The sequence below is a fragment of the Heptranchias perlo genome, chromosome 6, assembly GCF_035084215.1.
Source record: "Heptranchias perlo isolate sHepPer1 chromosome 6, sHepPer1.hap1, whole genome shotgun sequence".
Lineage (NCBI taxonomy): Eukaryota > Metazoa > Chordata > Chondrichthyes > Hexanchiformes > Hexanchidae > Heptranchias > Heptranchias perlo.
The window spans coordinates 12,840,891-12,864,082 of NC_090330.1; the positions used below are offsets into that span (position 1 = coordinate 12,840,891).

The 23,192-nt window shown below is 40.0% G+C and overlaps 1 protein-coding gene across 7 annotated transcripts in view; it reads left to right on the forward strand.

The window, feature by feature from the left end:
• Window positions 1–23,192, forward strand: part of herc2 (HECT and RLD domain containing E3 ubiquitin protein ligase 2) — a 186,992-nt gene that overhangs the window by 94,182 nt on the left and 69,618 nt on the right. For 5 of the 7 annotated variants that reach the window (XM_067985782.1, XM_067985783.1, XM_067985784.1 and 2 more), the window contains 16 exons: window positions 997–1,130; window positions 1,660–1,833; window positions 1,961–2,097; window positions 3,367–3,518; window positions 5,702–5,893; window positions 8,117–8,185; window positions 12,105–12,292; window positions 13,478–13,670; window positions 14,589–14,771; window positions 16,107–16,291; window positions 17,513–17,660; window positions 17,769–17,965; window positions 19,645–19,875; window positions 20,003–20,138; window positions 20,887–21,030; window positions 22,516–22,658. In XM_067985782.1, coding sequence (XP_067841883.1) covers window positions 997–1,130; window positions 1,660–1,833; window positions 1,961–2,097; window positions 3,367–3,518; window positions 5,702–5,893; window positions 8,117–8,185; window positions 12,105–12,292; window positions 13,478–13,670; window positions 14,589–14,771; window positions 16,107–16,291; window positions 17,513–17,660; window positions 17,769–17,965; window positions 19,645–19,875; window positions 20,003–20,138; window positions 20,887–21,030; window positions 22,516–22,658 — 2,606 coding nt within the window. The remainder of the gene's footprint in view (window positions 1–996; window positions 1,131–1,659; window positions 1,834–1,960; window positions 2,098–3,366; window positions 3,519–5,701; window positions 5,894–8,116; window positions 8,186–12,104; window positions 12,293–13,477; window positions 13,671–14,588; window positions 14,772–16,106; window positions 16,292–17,512; window positions 17,661–17,768; window positions 17,966–19,644; window positions 19,876–20,002; window positions 20,139–20,886; window positions 21,031–22,515; window positions 22,659–23,192) is intronic. The other 2 variants (XM_067985786.1, XM_067985787.1) reach the window with 2 other exon arrangements.

Genomic DNA, 23,192 nt, shown 5'->3' on the forward strand with positions numbered 1-23,192 from the left:
GTGCGTATTTGTACTTGTATATTATATAAGTATATGTGAAAAATGTAAGCCAATTAATTTGATCAAAAGGTGATACTGTATTGAAGTACAGTTTTGGGAGCAAAATTCTTTTAGAATTTGAGTTCTACAATAAAGGAGAAGGCAATTAACTTCATGGCAATGACTTTGTTTATATAAACTTTAAACCGTGTCCTATTTTTAATATTTATATAACCTATAAAGTTCCTCATTGAGATTCAAGTCTTTAATTTCTTCATACTTCATGAGAGCAAAATAAGTTGCTAATAATTATATTTAAACATTGACTTCGCTAATAGAAAACCTGTTTGTCTCTAAGTAGAGGGGATACCTTGAAAGCTGCGTAATTGTAGAAATCATTTGGTTTGATAACTTCACCGTAGCCCTCACTGTGGGGTGGGGTGGGAAATGTACTCAATAGGAGTATTGACCATGTAGATTTTCCCATGTAGATTTTCCCAATGATGCAACCGGTGTCACAACTTAGTTGACTGGCTGAGATATGTGGGTGTGCAGGCTTCATCAACTCAGACCAGTCTAGCAAAAGTTCTCTGGATGTTAATCCTCCATCGAAACATCAGTTGAGACTAAGGTTTCATTTTTTTTCCCCTTCTAGTCAAGAGTCATGATCACTTTGCTGCGATTAGGCCATTGAAAGTCTGGCTCAAGTTTTTTGGTGGCTTGCACATCTGGTTTGAAGTTGGCTGATGCAGTTAATCATTTTTATGCAACAGTGTTGCATTAGTGGGTCTTGCTATCCCTGACTTGCAATTTAAAAAAAAACTGCATATCTCTAGCTAACAGTGAACATTTATAATGACCATGTGCTAATGTGCCAAGCAGATGATTCGTACTTTATGTTGTGTTGCTTTTGGCTTTTTGTTTGCGTGTTTTTTTTAAAAGAAACTTTGTTGGAAAATCACTTGTGATTTTCTCTCGGAACCTGTTTAGTGCTGACTGTGTGGTAACTCTTCACAGTTCCAAAGAAGTCTGAATCTGCTGATGTGGAAGATTCCAAGATTGAAAACAGTGAGAGTGATGTAGAAGATCCCTGTGTTGTACCTCTTAGCCCTGGAAGTGTGGATAAAAAAGCCATTTCTGTGAAATCGAAGGTAAAATAGTAACCAAGATTCCTGTTTTATGTGAAGGTGTATTTTATAAACCTCAGCTTGTCATTGTTGTGCCTGCGGAGTTTTGAAAAATCTGAGTTTGGAATAAATGGAAACAAATGGTGAAAGTATATCAGTGTGTTCTGTACTTAAATACTTTCACATTTGGCTGCAAATTCAATTATGTTTGATGGTATTCTTTAACTATTTCAATGTTTTGTGCTTAAGAATCAACCTGGGTTTTGTTTTTTTTTCTCCTTTACACATTCTCTCTCTTTACTTACTTCACTTGCACACTCTTCATTGTATGCCTCTTTCTTTGTCTTCAATATTTTCTGTCTCTTTTCCCATCATTCTCATTCTGAAATACTGGCCCAAATTTTCCTGGAGACTTGTGCCATTACAATGGCAAACAAATGTGGCTGCAAACATCCATTGTGCTCTTGAAAATTTGCATTTTATGAGGCCAACTTCATTTTATAAATAAGGTGCCAATTTTAATTCATTTGTTTTATTCTGCATGGTGATCCAGGACAAGTGGCAGCCCCTTCTTTCTACTGTAGCAAGTGTTCACAGATACAAATGGCTGAAGCACAATGTTCAGGGTTGTTTTCCACAGTCGGCATTGATGGCTAATATAGTTGACTTTGCATTGAAAGAAGAGCCAATAGATGTGGAAAAAATGAGAAAATGTCTCTTAAAACAGGTAAGGCAGAGCTTCACACTGAATCTAAAAATGTCCCGGATTATTGAGAAGATTTAATTTACTGTTACAATTCCTCAACTTGGTGACTTGTTTTAAATATTTATTGACCCATTACTTGCTTTTACAGTTGGAGAGAGCTGAAGTTCGTTTGGAGGGAATAGACACGATGCTTAAACTGGTATCAAAAAGTTTTTTGCTTCCATCTGTGCAATATGCTATGTTATGTGGTTGGCAACGACTCATCCCTGAGGGAATAAATATAGGGTAAAAGTGCTTATTTTTAATTTTCTTTTAAGGGGTTACTCGTGTGTACACCTCATATTTGAAAGTGGGCAGAAATTGAGAACCATCATAGCACAATTATGGCAGAAATGGTAATATATTGTAATTCTACTTCATGTCATCTAGTGGTGAAAAAATATTCTTGATATTTAGCAAGGGTTGCACGGGAAAGAAATTTCAATATGTATTGGAATTTAAGAACATTTTGAACAGACCACAGTCAGACAAATTAGTTATTAATCCATTTGGGTGCAGCAGGTGCATGCATTCCATTTACTATATAAGTAATGAAGCTGAGTGGTGGCCTCCAGTGGTGTAATTTCTATGATTCATATAGGATATGGAAGAATAGTTGGGAAATAGGATTAGAGTGGCTGATTTCTGTTGAAAAGCTAGCAATGGCACAGGTGCGATGGGCTGAATTACTCCTCCTGTTCTGTAATTCAATTAGATAATTCATTTCTTACTGTGTTTTCCAAGGCCATGACACTGAGTTGATTTAACATTGTCCTCAAACCCAACGTGTGTTAAATGCTTTGAAACACATTCTAGGGTTGGACAGGGGCAGACCTTGGGAGAAGCTTGGCTTGGTGGGCAAGGGGAAAGGAGGATTGCAGCTGAACAGCTGGTTTCAATCTTATTGACAGGTCCACAAATTCCTTTTACTTGGTGGAGGGGGCTGGGGAGAGGGGTTTAATGTATATGGTTGGTAGTGGAGAAAAGAAGCAGAGTATATATGCATATACATTGTGTGTGTGTGTAATATAAAATATTTATTACAATTGATTTTTGGTTATTATATATTATTACATTCATGGTGTACAGCAAACACAGATGTCCTTGAGGTTTTGGTGTTTAAATTGGAATCTCTGCATGTAATGCTGAACTAATTGCTGTCTGCTATTGGAGGCTCTGATCATTGGAAATTTGTTCCCTCCAGTGGCAGAAAGCTCCTACTGCAGCACTATAACTCACATCAGTTGTTCAGACTGAAGTTTTCTGTAAGTCTTCAACTGTGCACATTTGAATTTTCATTTGCAATTTGGCATAATTTGGAGACTTGACTGGTTTATTATTTCATGAAGTTTTGAAAGGAAATTTAGTACTAAAACATAAGCTGAGTTATTAAATCATTTTTTTTCATGTTGTCTAATAAATGAAGTTTTTAGATGCTTAGCAAATGTTTAAATTTTTCAGTGTCTGATTTTATTCATGTTATGATTTCATACTAAAATAAAGTCCTCTGTTTAGCGAGCCTGTATCAGACTGCCTGAAAAATGTGGATCTCATTCCACCATTCAACCGTATGCTACTTGAAGTTACTTTTGGCAAACTTTATGCCTGGGCTATTCAGAACATTCGCACTATGCTGCTAGATGCACAAGGCAGATTCGACGATCTAGGTAAGAAGGTATTATTCAGAAATAACATAAGGAACACTTAAAGTGTTTGTTTTAGTAGTGTGAACTATTAACAGCTGCTTTGGTAAAAGCTATGTCATTATTGAATGTGTTAAAATTTCATAGGAATTTCTGGGAAGGGTTGAATATTCAGGTTTTCTTGGTAAAAGTTAGGAAAACTCTAGTTACAGTGCTTAATTTTTGGGAGTGAACATATTGGGACATTCATACATTTATCTTGCTGTGTTCAGCTGACAGAGTAGCCTAGGTGCTTGCAGTTTTGAAGTCCCAGTACAGTGGCTCAGGATGGTAACCGTACAATAAAAGTCGCTACGCATGTAAAAGCCCAAAATACCAGCCTGGTTATTTCTTTTTGAGAGCCTCATAAATCAGACGGGTAATATTGCAGTTTTACTCTGGATAATTAGATGTGCAAATTTAAATATTCTTTTTTAATTTACTACAAATTGAAGGGAGTGTAGGGATAAATATGACCACTCACTATCATCTGGCCGTCTATTAGTGTTTCATCAGTACTCCTGCACATGCATGCTTTCTCCAGGCACACCCAAGCATGGAAGATAAAACTGTATCTGTGCTACTGGGTGTTTTTCACAGTACAATTCACATTGCCCATCATCACTGAGGTCAGTGAAATGTAACTGCTGAAACAATGGGCAATTACTGAAATGACCAGCAACAATGCTTATGAGTTAATCAATATCCTGGAGGGAAGGGCACATAGAGAATAGGCAAAACTGCAGCATTCATCGATCGTAATGAGATTTCCTGCGAACTATGCAATTATTTTCTTTTTTTCTCGATAGTTTATCTGTATATTCACAAATAAATACTCGCCAAGAAAAGCACAGGAGCAAATTATTCTCTTATTTTTGATAAATAGTAGAGTTATAGTAGCTACAAATGTTTGAGACTGGTTTATCATTACTCATGGGATTCCTTGCGGATTGGTTGCCTACAGTGATAGTTGATGCCTGATTACCCTGGGAGCAGTATATATATGTTTCCATAAATACTGAAGTGGAAGATCCAACAGGGAAAAAAAAGGCTATCTTACTCGAGAGGTAAAGATGATGAAAAGTGTCACCTATTTACTAGGGGGTCCTTCTCTGTGGTTGGAGCTTAAGCACATTATTGGGGCAGAATAGAGGGAGCTTTAAACTACACCTAAACAGACAGTACCTGAGAGTGTTTGGTGCTGCCGATAGATGTCTGAAATGGAAAGTGTTCCATTTCCCAACACTAACACAGAATTTACAAAAAAAAAGTCAACAGCAAAGTAACAATTTATGGGAGTCTTAACAACAACAAAAAATATGGTGGTCAATTTGTTACTTTTTTTTAGTTTATTCATTCATGGGATGTAGGCGTCGCTGGCGAGGCCAGCATTTATTGCCCATCCCTAATTGCCCTTGAGAAGGTGGTGGTGAGCCGCCGCCTTGAACCGCTGCAGTCCGTGCGGTGAAGGTACTCTCACAGTACTGTTGGGTAGGGAGTTCGAGAATTTTGACCCAGTGACGATGAAGGAACAACAATATATTTCCAAGTCAGGATGATGTGTGACTTGGAGCGCAACGTGCAGGTGGTGGTGTTCCCATGCGCCTGCTGCCCTTGTCCTTCTAGGTGGTAGAGGTCATGGGTTTGGGAGGTGCTGTTGAAGAAGCCTTGGCGAGTTGCTGCACTGCATATTGTAGATGATACTCGCTGCAGTGCGCCGGTGGTGAAGGGAGTGAATGCTTAAGGTGGTGGATGTGGTGCCAATCAAGCGGGCTGCTTTGTCCTGGATGGTGTCGAGCTTCTTGAATGTTGTTGGAGCTGCACTCATCCGGGCAAGTGGAGAGTATTCCATCGCACTCCTGACTTCTGCCTTGTAGATGGTGGAAAGACTTTGGGGAGTCAGGAGGTATGTTGCATGCTCAATGAGCTATGTTGCATGCCTTTTCAGCATTCTGGTACACTTACAACTACTACAATCGCAGGATGGGGGCACCCCCCATTTTACACCCAGGTATTTTAGGAATATTAATTATTTTCAGTGGGCACTCCTGTCATCTTGAATGAAATGATTAATTTGAGTTTGAGATGCAAGGGAATTGCTAATTTCAAATGACGATCAAAATATTGCTAATTGAAAACTTATCTCCTTCCCTTCCTCTCCATCTTAGGCATGCAGTCTGTCCCTCTCCAAACTGTTACCAATGAGAATCCTTCAGGACCAAGCCTCGGTACCATTCCACAAGCTCGCTTCTTACTCATCATGATAAACATGCTGACACTTCAGCATGGAGCCAATAGTCTCGGCCTTCTGTTAAACTCTGGTCTGCTCGCATTGACTCAAACAGTTCTGCGACTGATAGGTCAGTGAAATGTAAATGCTCCGGTATGAAATCTGTTCAAGAACTTTTATTCTATTTCGATGATCACACTAAACTGGCCTTCGGTAATTTTCTTTATCCTTGTGATTTATGTAAGTGAAAAATGTTGGCTTGTTTTTAAGAAAAAAAACTGGATATGAACTTGTTGCATAATGTTATGCAAGTTGTAGAATCTTATCCTCCGGACGGCTGGAATGGGCCATTTGTCCAATTACTTAAAGTAGTTATAGTCAGTTTTTTTAGTATTGTGTGAATGTGTAGTAGTTTAAAATTCTTTCTTCAGTTAACCTCTAAATACAAAGTGGATACTGCAGTCATTCAACAAAGGAATAGCATCTGGGCAGCCTGTCCCAAAAGAAATTTGCACTTTGACTCTTCTTCCCCCCCCCCCCCCTCCTCCCCCACTTTTCAACCTACTGTATATTAACTGTTCTGTACCTTTAGTTGTTTTCCTCACTATCTGCAGTGAATCTTTGTCCTCTGCTACCTCAGGAATGTTCATAACCTGCCCTTCATCACTTCTTTTGTCATCAAGACAGTTTCAAACTTTCTCCTACAGTCCCAGGCATGTCATGTTAGAGCCACCTCAACCCCAAATAGACTGATTCTACTTCTCCACTACCCCCCTAACCACCTCCATGAGGATAGCCACTAGTTAGTTGTCGGGCAACTGATGATTAACAGTAGTTCTTCATGAGCAGCTTAACTCATAAGACCATAAGAGATAGGAGGTAGGCCATTCGGCCCCTCGAGCCTGCTCCGCCATTTAATGAGATTATGGCTGATCTGATTTTTACCTCAATGTATTCAACGACTCAGCCTCCACAGCTTTTTGGGGTAAAGATTTCCAAAGATTCACGACCCTCTGGGAGAAGAAATTCCTCCTCGTTTCTGTCTTAAACGGGCGACCCCTTATTCTGAGACTATGCCCCCTAGTTTTAGATTTCCCCCATGAGGGGTAACATCCTCTCAGCATCTACCCTATCAAGTCCCCTCAGAATCTTATGTTTCAATGAAATCTTCTCTTATTCTTCTAAACTCCAATGAGTATAGACTCAACCTGTTCAATCTTTCCTCATAAGACAACCCTTCCATACCCGGAATCAACCTAGTGAACCTCCTCTGAATCTTAAAAACCATAAAGGCCTGTGAACGATAGGGGCAGCTTACAGACATGGAAAAGATTGAAGCCAAGGGTGGAATCTTAGGTCCCACAAAAGATAGCCTTGTTTGGGGGCAGGAGAAGGTATTGCAGGGGATGTGCTGGCTGTGCTACAGATAGGAGTGGAGCCAAGTGAAGGCAGTGTTGTGGGGTGAACCATGGAGTAGTAGTTGGGCACTGTGGAGAAGTCTAGGAGGACAAAGAAGGACAGTGTGCCATGGTGATGATCACAAAAATTGTGCTTTGATGAGCACAATCTTTGTGCTGTGGGCAGGGTGGAAACTGGACTCAAGGGACTTGGAACAGGGAATGATGGGGGAAGTGGGCACAAACCGAATTGAGGTAAAATTATACCATCTCATTGTGTTCAACTCACTTTAATATCTTCTTAAATTATGATTCAGTTGAGGTCTGTTATTGAGCTCCTTTGATTGTCGTAGCCTGAATAATATCTTTTTCTTTCCTTCTTACAATTTGGACAAAAAGTAGGCTCCATTGTTCTGAAAATTAAACAGGTTTTCTACTGTTTCATTTTATTTTGCTGCAAAATCTACATTAGAAACAGATAATACTCCCTTTTTTAAAAAAGGGATTTAGGGCACTGATATCTCGTTCACTCATAACTTATAAGCAGGCATATTTTGCTTATAACTTGCTCTAATGAGCTGCAATCTTTCAAAAAGAAGACTGAGACCCTTGTAAATGTTGATGCATCTCCTCAAAGTTTAAAACTTGTTTCCCGATTTTTTTTCAGAGAATTTCCTAAGTAATCTCCTGGCTTTGTTGAAATTCTGGCTTTGTTGAAATTCTAAAATAGCCAGCTGTCCATCCATAACTATACTTGAATGCTATATATTTTGTATGATTAGCTTTTTTTTTTCTAGTGTCCAGTGGTTGTAGGGATTGACGATTCTCTTCTTGCGATTAGCATCGTTTTAAGACCGTTTTCCCTTGCTATAAAACTGCCAGGAATGATAAATGATGCCATCCAAAAACAACCTCAATACCAGTTTATAATTTAAAGAAGCGATTTGTACTTTCAGGAACAGGACCGTCCATATCAAAATTGGAAAGAAACAGATTTAAAGGTGGGGCTGTGTTGTGCGCATGCGGTAAGTGTGCACCTTAGGAATTATGGAAACATTTGGATAAAAAGACATGTGCGGTGCTTAAATGCCATTTTTAATATTTATTTTAGTGTATAATCATGTGCACATCCTTGTCACTGATCTTGGAGCAGGAGTGATACAATTGGGACGTTTGAGATGTATTTTTTTTTCCCAGTCCTCGTAGTTAAGTTGATTATTTTTCTGTATTGTCTTCCTTGAGTTGTACTTCGACATAGTCGACCATACCGTCCTCCTGCAACACCTCGCCTACGTTGTCCAGATCAGTGGGACTTTCTTCGCTTAGTTGCACTATTACCTAGTATTACCAATTGTAGCTAGTCCATCTCCAGCAATGGCTTCCCTTCCTGTCCGTCCACTGTTAGGAGTATGTGGGTAATGGCAAATGGTACTTGGTGCGGGATAGGATATGAGCCACATAGTTTTGGGCAGGTGAGGATGGGAGGCTGGCAAGGAGAGCATTGGAGTAGTTAGGCTGATAGGTAAAAAAGGTATGTATGAGGATTTCCTGGCAGATGGACTGATGTTAGAGGTGGAAGTAAGCAATCTTTAATTCATCTCCGGGTCCAACAGTACTCTGAAGTTGCACACAGTCTAATGCAACCTGAGATAGTGGCTGAGGAGATAGTCGGTGGCAAAGGAGCAGGGTTTGTGATGAGGGTCAAAGACAATGGCTTCAGTCTTCCCAATATTTAACTGGAGGAGGTTAAAACTCATCCAAGACTGGATATCGGCCAAGCAGAGGCAGTGGAATGGTCAAGAAAGGTGATGGAGGATGGAGGGAGAAACCATTGCTAGAGATTCTCTGACATATATAAAAGTAGAATTAAGACTAGGCAGTCCCATGGAGCTGGATAACAGAGGAGATACGTTGGAGGAGAATGATGTGGTCTACCATGTTGAAGGCTACAAAGAGGGTGAGAAATTTATGACTTTGGTGAGGACCGTTTTGTGAGGTGTGGAAATTCAATTAGATGAATTTAAACACTGGATTGCAGGAGAGGCGGGGCGGAGCTGGTAAGTAACTACATGTTGAAGGACTTGGGAGAGGAAAAGGAGATCAGAAATGGGGCTGTTGATAGCAAGCTCAGAGGGGTTGAGGGTGGATTTCTTTGAGCAGAGGTCTGATGACCGTGGTTTGAAAGGAAGTTGGTCATTGCTTGAGGAGAGGAAACCATTTGCAGCTAGCATAGAGGCCAGGAAGGGAAGATAGGTGGTCAGGAGTTTAGTGGAATAGTGGTCTTTATCTCGATGAAGGAAATCCACAAGCTCTTCACACTTGTTAGAAGAAAGATGGAAGGAGCAGGAGAATGGAGTTTCAGGGGCATTCGGCAATAGAGAAGAGACCTGGCGTTATCATTTACCTCCAGCATGATCCTAGAGTATTCAGCATTTTTTGTAGAGGAGCAGGAGGCCCATTAGAGCTGGATGCAGTTAAGCCATTTCTGGCAATGAATAACTAAGCCAGTTGTGCGCCAGGTATACTCAAGTCTGCGCCCCTTGGACTTGAGGAACCAAAGCTGAGATCTCACTGGGGGAGCAACAGGGATCAGAGACAGTGAAGGTTTTGCTGGTGACTAGGGCATCTAAAGTAGAGGCTGCTGAGTTGATCAGAGGTATTATGGCAAATGCTAGGCAGCTGAAAGTGTCTTGGGTGGGGAAAGGGGAAGAGTTTTTTCTATAGGCAGATGCTGAAGGAAGTGAGTTTGAAGGAAGGCAGGGGAATGTGAATAGTGCCAGATATGAGGAAATGGTCTGAGATAACCTTGTCAGTGATTGAGCTATGGGCTTGGAAGGCCATGAAGATAGCAAATCCATAGGGATGGCCATGAATATGGGTAGGAGAAATACATGGAGAAGTTGAGGAGGGCGGTAAATTTGGAAGTGAGGCGAAGATTGAAAGTGGCAAGGATAAGGAGTCACTTAGTACACAGGCTGATGGAAGAAAGAAGGTAGGATATCTCGAAGAAGAATTCAGTGGTGAGGCGGGGGGGGACGTTCAATGCTAATTTGGAACACAGTTAGGCGCTGGAGAACTAGGGGGAGAGGCCAAGACGTGACTTGATGAAGTACAGCCAGGCTGGAAGGCTTCGGTGAGGGAAATGGTGTCACCACCTGCGAATCAAGTTTTGATCGATGCCAGGACATCAATATGATCATCTACACTAAATTTGTGGATGTCTTTTGTATTGACCATTAAAATAAGTTTATTTTTTAAAAAATGGAACAGGCACTGACCGTGCTAGAAGAGCATATTTAGAGGATTAATTGTGACTGCCTGTATGAGAGAGCTAAATTTCCATGCAGTGTTGGGAAATACTTCATCTCTGAAGTGCCCTCTATTAATGACGTTAATTGTCTTGCACAGTAGTTCTTCCAGGCCAGCTTCCACTGATGCCTTCAGAAACCACTCTTGTAATATATCTTTTCAAAAAGTTGGCGTTGGTAGATTGAAGGGGAAATAGGAATTTAATTCTAATTTCTTAATTTCTTTTGAATAGGACACTGTTGGTACATCCCTTTTTAAGCAGGCTATGATGTAAAAGGAGCTCAGCAGCTGACCTTTAAACCATGCTAAGGACATTGTTTCCTTAAACTTTTGTTTTTGCCACTACAGACAGATTAAAACAAATGTCATCATGCAATGCATATGAAATATTCCCTGCTTGTCGACTGAACAACCAGGTCCTAAATGAAGGTCGCTGTTTAAAGAAATGGGTTTATTGTTCTAACACGATGCAAGCCACGTATACAATTTTTTGTCATTTGCTCAGTCTCCATGTAGAAATGAAAAGGCCGTCAACTCATTAGGCACTGACTTTCAAGACTTGTTTCCTTGAAACTCAGTCATAGACAACTTTGATGTCCCCTGGATTGGGCTGTATGTAATACCTTATTCTGGATTTCCTCCCCAATTCTCACCTGCCCCCCACCATTGTCAGAGCAGTGCTCTTCGTATTTCAGACAATGCTGCTTCATACTTGTGTACACGGCCCTTTTCACATTTAGCTCTCAGTTTAGAAACTGGTGCTTTTGCAAATTGTTTTTCTTTTGCATACATTTTCATTATGTTCATTTTGGTACTGGATCTCCAACTTTGCTTTAGTTTTCTATGTTAAATCCTTCAGTTATTTAACTTCCAGGCTCTGCTGGAGGTTCCATCCATGCCCGTGGCCAGTTTCAAATCTTGCGCATCTTGACACCAGGTTTTTCCAGAAACAGCCACCAAATTTGCCTGTGCTGTCCACTTACATTCCTAACTTTCTACAGTGTATGGTCTGATGCAGAAGCGATGTGGAACCGAGGCGGGTAAATGGAGTTAAGATTCAGATCAGCCATGATTTAATTGAATGGCGGAACAGACTCGAGGGGCTGATTGGCCTACTCCTGTTCCTATGAAAGTACCCATCTTTGTTTCCTGAATTGCTTTGGCATAATATGTATGTGGAGTTATAGATTTGTTTTTTCTTAATTTTTTGTTATAGTTCAAGTTTTATGTATAAACATTCCTCTCTATCTTTGCATTAGCTGTCTTACTTTTACACTGTCCTGGTTTACTTGGAGTTTTCATCTTGGCTGCTATGGTTACCTCAGTCAAAGAACTGGGGTGGAAATTTAAAAATAATGCCTTGAAATACAGCATAGCCCAGATGGGACCTTAAGACAGCTACAAGGAGAAAAATCTTTTTTGAAAAAACTGCGTTTGTACTCCCTTATGGTCTGTGGTTAATGATTCGTATAAGGAAAATGAAGGATACTCAAAGAAAGATGCGGATCATACTGAAATCTAACATTATCTGCAAGAGTTTGATAAGATGTGATTTCTTGCCTCCTGGAAAATGTTATAATGTTGTTATGCATCCACACAGATTTAAACCTAATGTTGTAATCATTTTCCCTTTAGGTCCTGCTTCTGATAGTGGTGAGGATGATATCGGTACTTCTCTTCATGGAGCCTCAGCCACTGTTTTGGAGGAGTCGAGAAAGGAAACCACACCGGTTCCACTGCCTGTCTCTGGTCCAGAGCTAGCGGCAATGATGAAAATTGGCACCAGAGTGATGAGAGGTGTGGACTGGAAATGGGGTGATCAGGTACAGAGACAAACGATACGGATTTATTCTAAAACTATTAGAAATGTCCAGGGTGGAATTTGTGTGTGTCGGCCTGTTCGTTGCGGAGGGGAGGAGCCGGGGAAGGGAAGTTGAGATGTGACTTTTTCTGATTCAGCTATGGAACAACACTTCTATAGAGATACTTCTTTAGAAGTCCTCTTTGTATATATTTTAATTGGCTGCTTAGCACAGTGGAGGTAGCATGCTGGCCTTTTACTTCTGTGTGCAGTTTTACAGTCACTTATGCCTCACTGCAAACTTCTTTTTGTTCGATAATGACACAAAAGTTATTATTTAACCCTGAAATCAAGTCCCAGTATAACTTTGAAACATGGCAGGGAGGCCTTCGTGCAGTTCTTGGACTTGACACTGCATGGAGTACAATTCCAGGTTTTTAAAAAGTCAGTCGGATAAAGCTCCTGAGCATTTTATATATTTAAGCAGAGTAATTTTTTTTTACCTGTTGTAGGAGAATTTGCACTTGTCTATGCTTGCCATGCATTCAAAATTCAACAGTCGAGAGCTGAACTCTGCCCAGCATGCGATTCATAGGCCACAGCACAACTTTGGTGTTTCTCACAATGCATTGCCTTCTGCAGCTGCTGGTCTTGGAAGGTCCTGCTGGATAACTGAAGCTTTTTAAATCTGGGTTGGAATTCTGATTGATGTTGGTGGCCTTTTGCTTTTTTATAAAGCGATTTCCTAGTGATTAGATCAGCAGCACAAAAGTGCTCATTTCAGTCAAAATTGGCAATCTGAGTGAGAGGCCATACTGATGGCTGGTGTGGGAAATGGGCTGGTGGGGGGCAAATCATACTACTAGAACAAAGAGTGTTCCTCTGAGGTTGGGATATAAAAAAAAAGTTTAAAATACCTTTCTTGGGGTATTTCTATGATCCAGACCCCTCAATCAATCGATCTGCTCTGACCCCATTCCTTCATAATTTTAAACACCTCTATCAAATCAGCCCATAATCTATTTTGTTCTAACGAGAACTTTCAGCTGTGAACTTTTAAAATTTAAATAGGAAAAGAAAATTTAAATTTGAGCAAATATATTATGAATGCATTTGACTGGCCATGGAACCACTACTGTAGCATCAGTGTCCTGTTTTGTTTTTAGCCTTTTAACTTTGTAATTTTTATCCACAAATTCCTCTTCAGGATGGCCCGCCTCTAGGATTAGGCCGTGTTATTGGGGAATTGGGGGATGATGGTTGGATCAGGGTCCAGTGGGACACTGGTAGCACCAACTCCTACAGAATGGGAAAAGAAGGGAAGTATGATCTGAAACTGGCTGAACAACCGCCTGCTGCACAGCCAACTACAGAAGACTCTGACACCGAGGAAGATTCTGGTTAGTAGTAAAGTGCTCGATGAATCGATAACATTTATTGTCGATGGAAGAATTTCCGTCTTTGGAAAAACAAACTTACAGGTTTGATGTGTTTTGTAGGAAAAAAAATGTAGTGGACGTTACAGCTATAGAATGGGGCTCTTTTCGAACTAATCTGGTTTGAGGTCTGAGCATTTTTGTTTTTCATGTGCTGCTACGATATCTTTGAAGAATATTTAGCATTTTGATTGAGAAGCAAATTGATTTGAATGCCAGGGTTTCGTTTCATCGTATTGAATGAAGAAGAAATCCTTCGTGCTAATGGATGAATTGAACATTTAGTTGATTGGCATCAAAGCAGATTGCAGCTTTGTCAACATTGAATACGTTATTGTAGTAATTTAGTGAAAATTGGTCTTTTAGGTTTTCTGCATGGTTTCACAATGAAAACTACTCTGCTATTTAGTACTAATTGTGCACGTAGAATCATAGAATGGTTGCAGCACAGAAGGAGGCCATTCAGCCCATTGTGCCCATGCTGGCTCTTTGTAAGAGCAATCCAATTAGTCCCATTCCCCTGCTGTTTCCCCGTAGCCCTGCAGATTTTTTCCCTTCAAGTATTTATCCAGTTCCTTTTTGAAAGCCATGATTGAATCTGCTTCCACCACCAGATTATAACTGCTTGCTGCGTAAAAAGGTTTTTCATCTTGTTGCCTTTGGTTCTTTTGCCAATCACCTTAAATCTGTGACCTCTGGTTCTCGACCCTTCCGCCAATGGGAACAGTTTCTCTTTATTTACTTTAATTATTATTATTTATTTTCTTTAATGGTCAGTGCACTGGGGCTTTCTTCACGTTTTGTCAAGGTGTGAAAAAAATACTTGCATTTAGAAAAATAAATCAATTTAATTAAAGTTCTCTTATACTGTTCTATGCCTAGAAACGGAACCCATGGAGAAGAACACTCACCCAACTGTGATGCTGTTGATGGGGACAGTTAACCTTCTGCAGACCTTGTCTCTTTCTGCTGGAATTCACTCGGACATAGTCCAGAACGAAGCCACTAAAACTCTGTGTGGGCTTTTGCGGATGCTAGTAGAGAGTGGAGCATCAGACAAAACAGGTACAGAACTGTAAAACCGTAAACAATCGGTGACAGTGTTCTGGAATGCAATTATTTCTGCATGTATCGTTAGAAAGTAAAAACAATCATTTTCTGAATAACTGATGATGATGGAAGTTTATTTTTTTTTTATGCAATATTAGAATGCAGAGCAGGAGGTTTTGGTTTCTCATTTTCAGTTCCTGGCTACAGCTGCATTGTTGCGGGTTGCTGCTAAATAGAAGCCAAACAGTTTCTCGTAGCAGGGGAAGGGTGGCGTGGACAAGTTGCTGGGGGTTGTTCTTGCAGATTGCTTGGCAGCCAGTTCAGATTTTGGGGTTGCCTATCTGTCCCCTGTGGTTGTATTTATCATTTTTTTTCAGGGAGACAAGGGTGGAGTGAAAGGGGTTGCCCTTTCTTTGATTGGAGACATATTTACAGTGTAGACTTTGCCTTGCAGGTTTAAAGTAAACTTGACTTAAATATTGGGCCAGTGTAGAAAATAAAACAAAAAAAAATGGGCTTTCACGTGATTTTTAAGTTTTCCCAGTCTCAGATCTTCGATAGTCACACAGCTAATGTAAGCATGTCCATGCAACCATCGACACACTCGGGAAGAAGCTTGATACTAACTGATGTTCTGGCCACTATTTGAATTGAAATGGGCCAATCTTTTGTACCACAATTTTTAGATTACCTTTTAGATGATAGAAGCTAAACATTTTTAAGATCTAGTTCATTAAATAGAAAAATTAAGTATTTCAAAAATGAGCGGCAATATGCTTGCCCTCAACATGGTCACTAATCTTTTGGTGGTGTTAGTTGAGGGATATATGGTGACCAGGCCATCGGGAGAACTTCCTGCTCTTCGAATAGTGCCAGTGGATCTCTTGCATCCACCCGAGCATGCAGTCGGGGCCTTAATTTAACATCTAGTCTGAAAGATGGTGACAATGCAGTACTCCCTCACTACTGCTCTGAAGCATCAGCCTAGATTTTGTGCTCAAGTCCTTGGCCATGGGCTTAAATCCACAACCTCTGGCTGAGAGGTGAGAGTGCTACCACTGAGCCAAACTGACACTTAAATTACTATGGGGAAGAGTAGTATTGTATTTTGATATGTCAGGGTTATTAACACATTTAATTATACTTGTCAAGATCAGAGTTTTAGTTGCAAGAACATTGAGTTATTTGACACAACAGCTACTCCTGTGTTACATTGCTTTCATTCCTGTAACTCATTCTTTGTTAAACTGATGGTACTACTTTACATGTCTTTGCATCTAATCTACTGCAGGAAAAAAAACTGCTACAAATTGTTTGGAGAAATTAAAGTTTTCATGTTGTTATTTCTAGCTCCTTCAGTAAACAAAATAGTATCCAGAGAACAGCACAGGAGCTGGTGTACACTGGGTTTCATTAGAAGTATAGCACTTACTCCTCGAATGTGTAGTACTCTGAGTTCATCTCAGTGGATCAGCTTGCTAACCAGGATTGTTGAAGGACAACAATCATTCACTGCTGTGTCTCTGCAGCGACAGGTGAGCATCTACTGTAGAACTCCTTTTCCAAGAAGCCATGGGCTGGATGTACTTAAAACACAGCTAAAATAATATACTATGTGCCTGAAGTAGTTCCTTCCCTCCAAATTTCAATACTTAAGTTTTTGTGCTTATCAAAGTGAGAAATATTAACACTGGTAAATGGAACATTTTCATTTTTTGCACCTGGAGTTGTATCATAGTCTTGGGTTAAGGAGGATGTGTGTGAGATTCAGCATGTCAATAGTGGGGTATATTTTCCTCTGTTCAAATATGTTAGTGAAAAAATCATTGTGTATAAAGTAGGTTTCCTACTTTATATTCACAATTTTTTTTCTTAAATTGACAAATAGAGATAATATTCCAGCGTGCTTTAATTAAACCTCAGAAAGCCACCCCATATTTTTTCCCACATTAGGCTATTGTGAGGTCTTTGGGTGAGATTGCCAATTGAAGAATATGCGTAATTTTATACTGTTCACTCATAGCCAATGTGGACGTGTTGAGTCTATAGTCATGCGTACAAGAGAGACATTTGCAGTCGCGGTCTGGATTTAAAAGGTCCCCAAATTTATTCACTCCTCTTCTGAAAGCGTTGACTTTTTCTGGGGTCTGCAGCTGTCCGACAACCCTCTGATACCTTGTCCAAATGGACGATCTTCACATTGTATGTCTAGACCGTGAGTGTCATCAGTGTGTTTGACCATGGAGGGCACCTCAACTGAGCCCGATTCTGTTGTCACCTGATGCTCACACTGCATTTTCCAGCACCAATCACTAGTTAGCTTTTGGCTAATTGTTTTCTTCTCCCTTTTCCACCCTCCTCCCAACTCAGCGGAGTGGAAGGAAATTGTAGTGCTTCAACTGCTCGTCCGGTGAGATCAACTGCTGCAGCAGTGACCAGAAACCCATGTGTGTTAAACCAGGCATAACCTTTATTCACTAGGCTATCAAGGGAGCAAAGGACTGATACGGTGGATGGGGCAAATGAATTGGATGTCTTTAACAAGGACTCTAAGATAGCCTTTGACAAGATACCACATGGGTGACTATTAGAGAAGATTAATGGATATGGAATCAGGGGGAAGGATAGCAAATTGGATTCAAAATGGTTAGAAGGGAGAAAACAGTACGAGGTATCTTTCACATTACAGAGGTGGATTGTGTTTGTGATGTTATGTCTTTTGTTATCATGAATTTTTGCTATTCTGTTTGTGTTAGATCTCAGCCCTCCGCTTGCTGCAAGCAGTCCTTCCTTCCTGGGACAGAGATGAGCGATCAAGAGACATGAAGTTCCTTGTTGAAAAGCTGTTTGTTTTTTTGGGTAGTCTTCTAAGCACCTGCTCATCTGACCTGCCACTCCTGAGAGGTGAGTTTCCCTTTTTGACTGGCACATACTTGTCAATTGATAAAGGAAAATATATATAATATAGACGTTGATATTTGGTTAAAGCAGCTTTTGGCTGTGTTTTCACAGAAGGAATGTTGAGAAGAAGAAAAAGCAGACCTCAAGCTTCTCTGACTGCCACCCACAGTAGTACACTTGCAGAGGAAATAGTTGCACTGTTGCGAACCCTTCACTCTCTGAATCAGTGGAATGGACTTATCAATGAATACATCAATTCTCAGCTTAATTGTATCAGTGAAATCATGGCAGATAAACCACCAGAGGCAGTAAGTACAACATATTTCTTTTTCACCTTCACGTGTTTGTTCTGTGCTTATAATTACCATAGCTTATATATTACCATAGGAAACACAGTTAACTTTATGTCCTGTTGCAATAGTAAATGTAAAAATGCAGCTTTAAAAATGTTAGCCTCTAAGAATATGAAATTCTTTTCCTGATAAAGAAGGAAAGAAAGAACTTGTTATTATGAAGTGCTTTTCTTGACTTTAGGACCTGTCAAAGCATTTTAGAGCCAATGAAGTACATAGGCATAGAATGCAAAAATAACTCCTCCTCTTCCCTCCTGCAGCCTATATTAGTTGTCCTGTGTTCTTTTCTTACCTGGTCTCCCGTGGTCATGCAAAATCTGCAACTCCTGTCAGCTGCTCAAAAAAAAAAGATTTGGACCTTCTTGCAGCTCTTGGAAGTGTCAAAGTTGATGCGGCAGCCACTTTGTGCATAGCAGGATCCACCAAATAATGTTATGATAAAGACCTGTTAATCTGTTTTTGCTGGCATTGGTTGATAGAGGAATGTTGGCCTGGACACTGGGAGAACTCGCTGCTCTTCTTTGAAAAGTGCCATGGGATCTTTAATGTTCACATGAGCCCTGTGAACAAATTTTTAAAAAAATGTCTTGCTTAAACATTAACTCGCTACTTTAATGGGTAAATGCTTTACCTGTTTTTGTTTTAAAAGTACACAAGTATATTCTTGCCATCTAATGCTGGATTCCTTTGAAATGAGCTCAAAACCATTCCTGCATCTATAAGAATGGGACTTATGAAGTAATTTTGCACCACTTTAAAGCAATTCACTCAGTTTGAAATTACATAAATACCCTCTTATCAGAGGATGGATTTTATTTAAGATAGCAATATTTCATTCTGTCGTCGTCTTAAATTTAAACTTTTTCAAAATTTGTATTCTCTGCTAGAGGGTAAGTAGGCAGTTGCCTCCCAGAGCTTTTCTAGCGGTGGTGAGGGATTTTATGGTTCTGCTGTTTTTGTCATGATATTTTTGAATAATGATACGTCACACGTTTTTAGGGGGATTGAGGTGTCTGCATTTCTGACTTAAGTACGTCAAACTTGCTGTCACTCCATGAACTTATTCGGCTACTGCCTCACGCTAAATCAAGAGGTGTGGAACCTTGCAATACTGCTCAACCCCAAGCTCAGCTTCCTCCTCAAAACCCTACTGTTCAGTTATGCTTTTCATTTTCCTCTGCCCGACTCTGATCTTTTCTATTTTGTTATTTTTTGCTTTAGTATCCATTGTCCTTCCTCGATGTAAAATGCTTTGAGACATCTTCCTGTACGTGAGTGCTGCAGGAATTGCTTGTTGGTTGCTAGCTTCCTATTTTGTAAGATGTGTCAAGTTTCTGTTGCTTTATTATTTTTGTTAACCAAACATTGAATACTTTATTGCCCCCATCTTTATTTTGAGGACTCTGAATCCAGTTGTATTGCCTCCACTGGTTCTCTGGCTGAGACTGACTAATGTAGAAGAGACAGGGATTGAGCTTGCACTGGCTTGTTTTGTGTTTCACTGGACACTGCTGTTTGTTTACATTTGAGAGAAAGGGCCATGATCTTAGATTATGAGTACGTTTAGGTTAATTTTTAAGTAAGACAGTAAAATATTTTTCTTCTCTTTTCTTCTCCATTCTGTGTCCATGCAGACCGTTTTGGAAGATTATTTTCCTGATTCGGACAACCCAGAGATCGGTGGGTTGATGGCAGTGTTGGCTGTGATTGGCGGAATAGATGGACGCCTGCGGTTGGGTGGTCAGGTGATACATGAAGAGCTTGGAGAGGGGACAGTGGCTCGTATTACCCCTAAAGGAAAAATTACAGTACAGTTCCATGACATGAGAACGTACAGAGTTTGTCCTTTGAGTCAGTTAAAACCGGTAGGTGATATGTGCCTACTAAACTCTCCTCCCACCTAAACATTAAATGAGCAGCCAACAGTGTTTTTACCTGATTGGCCAGTTCATAATCGAAATGTGTTGATAATGAATTTGTCTTTTGTTTCAGCTGCCAGTGATTGCCTTCAGTGTTAACAACTTACCATTTGCAGACCTAATGCTGTCTGTCTGGGCTCAGCTGGTGAATCTGGCAGGGAGCAAGCTTGAAAAGCACAGGGTGAAGAAATCCAGTCAGAGCCTCGCAGGTAATTAAAATATTAGCTTCACCTTTTGTTTTGAACTAGCGAGTGGAGACTTTTTGTGCCATATGGGATCCAACGAAAGTGGTGCTATAAATGAGGTAAGTTAGAAGAACTGCACACAGGATGTATGACGCTCTATCATTGCAATGATTTCCCCTTGCATCAATGTGGCTCAGAAGTTTAATTTTGATTGTTTTATAAAACAATTGTAATTCTTATTCTGACCAGAGTGAAACCAGCAATTAATAAGGAGAATTGCACTTTGAATTTAGATTTTGTATTAGTTTTTGTTACAATTTCTTCTGAAACCCTATTGAATTTGTTAGGTAACAACATTTTAGTGCACTTAGGACTCAAATGTTCTCCTCTGGTAACATTGATGTTTGAATCTTTTTAGAATTTCTCCCTGTACTGCACTAGACCTGAGTGGGTGATATATTAAATGTTTATTTAATGTGCACGCTATAACATTCTAAGATGGAACAAGCATTTTGCATGATAGCTTCTCATGTTATTTTGGATGTGCTTTTTCTTGATAAAATTTCCCCTTTCTCATTTTTTTTGAAATGTAATTCTGTTGCCTCAAGGTTGACAAATCGTTTTGAGACAGTTCCCGACTCATTTAACCTTATCAGTCTATTCAAGTTAGGGAAGAGTAGTCAATGCAGATTTGAGATGGGAGTTTTTCTTAACAAGACAGTTTTCTGAGTTTAGTATTAATGCACATTTTCTTCCTCCCTCCTCCTTTCAGATCAAGTGGATTTACATTTGCTAAGATGCCAGCAGCTGAGATTGTACATACTGAAGGCAGCACGAGCCTTGCTCTTGCATCAGGATAAATTGAGACAGATTCTTTCTCAGCCCGCAGTATTTGAAACAGGACCACTTTCTACGGGTATGAGCCAGCAAGTTACTCTTTATCTCCCACTGCAAAATAATGTGTACTAATGTCTTGAAATAAGTATTCAGATTTACACGAAAGCTCTATCAAATCTAATCCCTCAGGTGGCAGCCTTGGCTCAGTGGTAGTACTCTAGCCTCAGACAGCAGGTTGTAAGTTTTAGCCCCGCTCCAGAGACTTGATCATGTAACCTAGGCTGACACTTCAGTGCAGTACTGAGAGAGTGCTGTCTTGTCGGAGGTGCCTTCTTTCGGATGAGACGATAAATGGGTGTAAAAGATTCTATAGCACTATTCGAAGAAGAGCCGGGAAGTTCTTCCAGTTCCCTGTCCAACATTTATCTCTCAACCAATACCAACTAAAAACAGATTATCTGGTTATTGAACTCATTGCAGTTTGTAGGACCTTGCTGTGTGGAAATTGCTTACATGACAACAGTGACTCCACTTCAAAAGTAATTCATTGTCTGTGAAGCACTTTAGGATGTTCCACGAATGTGAAAGGTGCTATATAAATGCAAGTCCTTTCCTGTCCCTGTTCTCCTTTCCCTCCAAGTTTTCTAAACTGTGATAATTTAAGTGCACCAATACTCTTGTGATTTTGATAAAGCAAGAATATAGAAACATATGAAATTGATGTGCAGGAAAAGCCCAGCTGGTCCATCAAGCCTGCCACACACCATGATGGCTGGAGCATCATGACTAGACACTTCCTAGTGCCTCCCCTGCCAACGAAGCCATGTAATCTCCTGGGAGAGGCAAAAAACCCAGCCCAATAAGGGAAAAAATAAGCTGGAAAATTCCTCACTGACACCCTCAGGCGATCGAAACCAGTCCAGGAGATCACCTGGACCAAGTGACATCTATAAAGACTCTTAAGCTTATTGCTTTCTCTTACTTTAAAATACAGACTATAAATCAAAGCATAGTGATTGGGTCTTAATATTGCAGTAACAATCTGTTTAACCTAATTCTTGAAATTTAAGGGCCTGTTATATAGAATCAGCAACACACAGGTAAACATTTGCCTTTGTGTAAAACCAGATCTGCCAAAAACGTCATTTAAATGCCAAAGCATTGATGGAGTTTTTGACTCAACATGTGGGGTGGAGTTTTCTGTTTATTTAATCACTGGCAGAGGGATGGCAACTTGTTGAAAGCCAATGTTATTATACTAGTGCTCATTTTAAGTCCAATTCTGGGAGAACTGGAGTCGTTGAACCAGCTCCTGACCTTTAAAATACTAAATCTGGCTCTCTTATGCCTGTGGTCGAATCGTTGACTTACAAAAAGACTGGGTCTATAATCCTGCTGCTTGGGATAAGAGACTGTATTTAATAGTGTAAATACCAGAAGCTCCATTATGGATGCTGGTTTCCTAGAACCAACCTAAACAAACAGGTTATGTGATGCATGTTTTCTGGGACCTAATATTCTTATCACTGGCTTTATTAAACTATCATTTATGTCTTCATTTCAGAGGATGCACCAGTTTCCTCACCAGACATTGCTGACTTTTCACCTGAGGGACCACAACCCCCACTGATTTTACTGCAGCAGCTGCTGGGTGCAGCTACCCAGCCATCACCAGTGAAAGCTGTTTTTGATAGACAGGAGCTTGAGGTTCGTTTTTGAAGCTTTTTCTGACTAACTGTAGTCTGAATTTATTTTTATGAATAAGCACTCTAATTTTAATGGACTATCTATGCTATTAAACTTTTTTTTTTAAAAAGCCTTGCGAGTGTCATAATGTCAGTGAACTGCAGGCATTACTGCATAACATGTTTGTTATAGAGGGAGTTTTGCTTGGTTTGAGGCAGTCTTGTCAAATGTTAGTTAATGGGTAGTTAACTCTATTGTTAATTTGCTTCTGTAACAGAATTTACAGCACAGGAACAGGCCATTTGGCCCAACTCGTTTTTAATGGTGTTTGTGCTCCACATGAGCCTCCTCCCACCCTACTATCAAACCCTATCAGCATATCCTTCTATTCCTTTCTCCCTCATGTACTTATCTAGCTTCCCCTTAAATGTATATGTTATTCACCTCAGCTACTCCTTGTGGTAGCAAGTTTCACATTCTAGCCACTCTCTGGGTAAAGACATTTCTCCTGAATTCCTTATTGGATTTATTAGTGATTATCTTATGACCTGATTT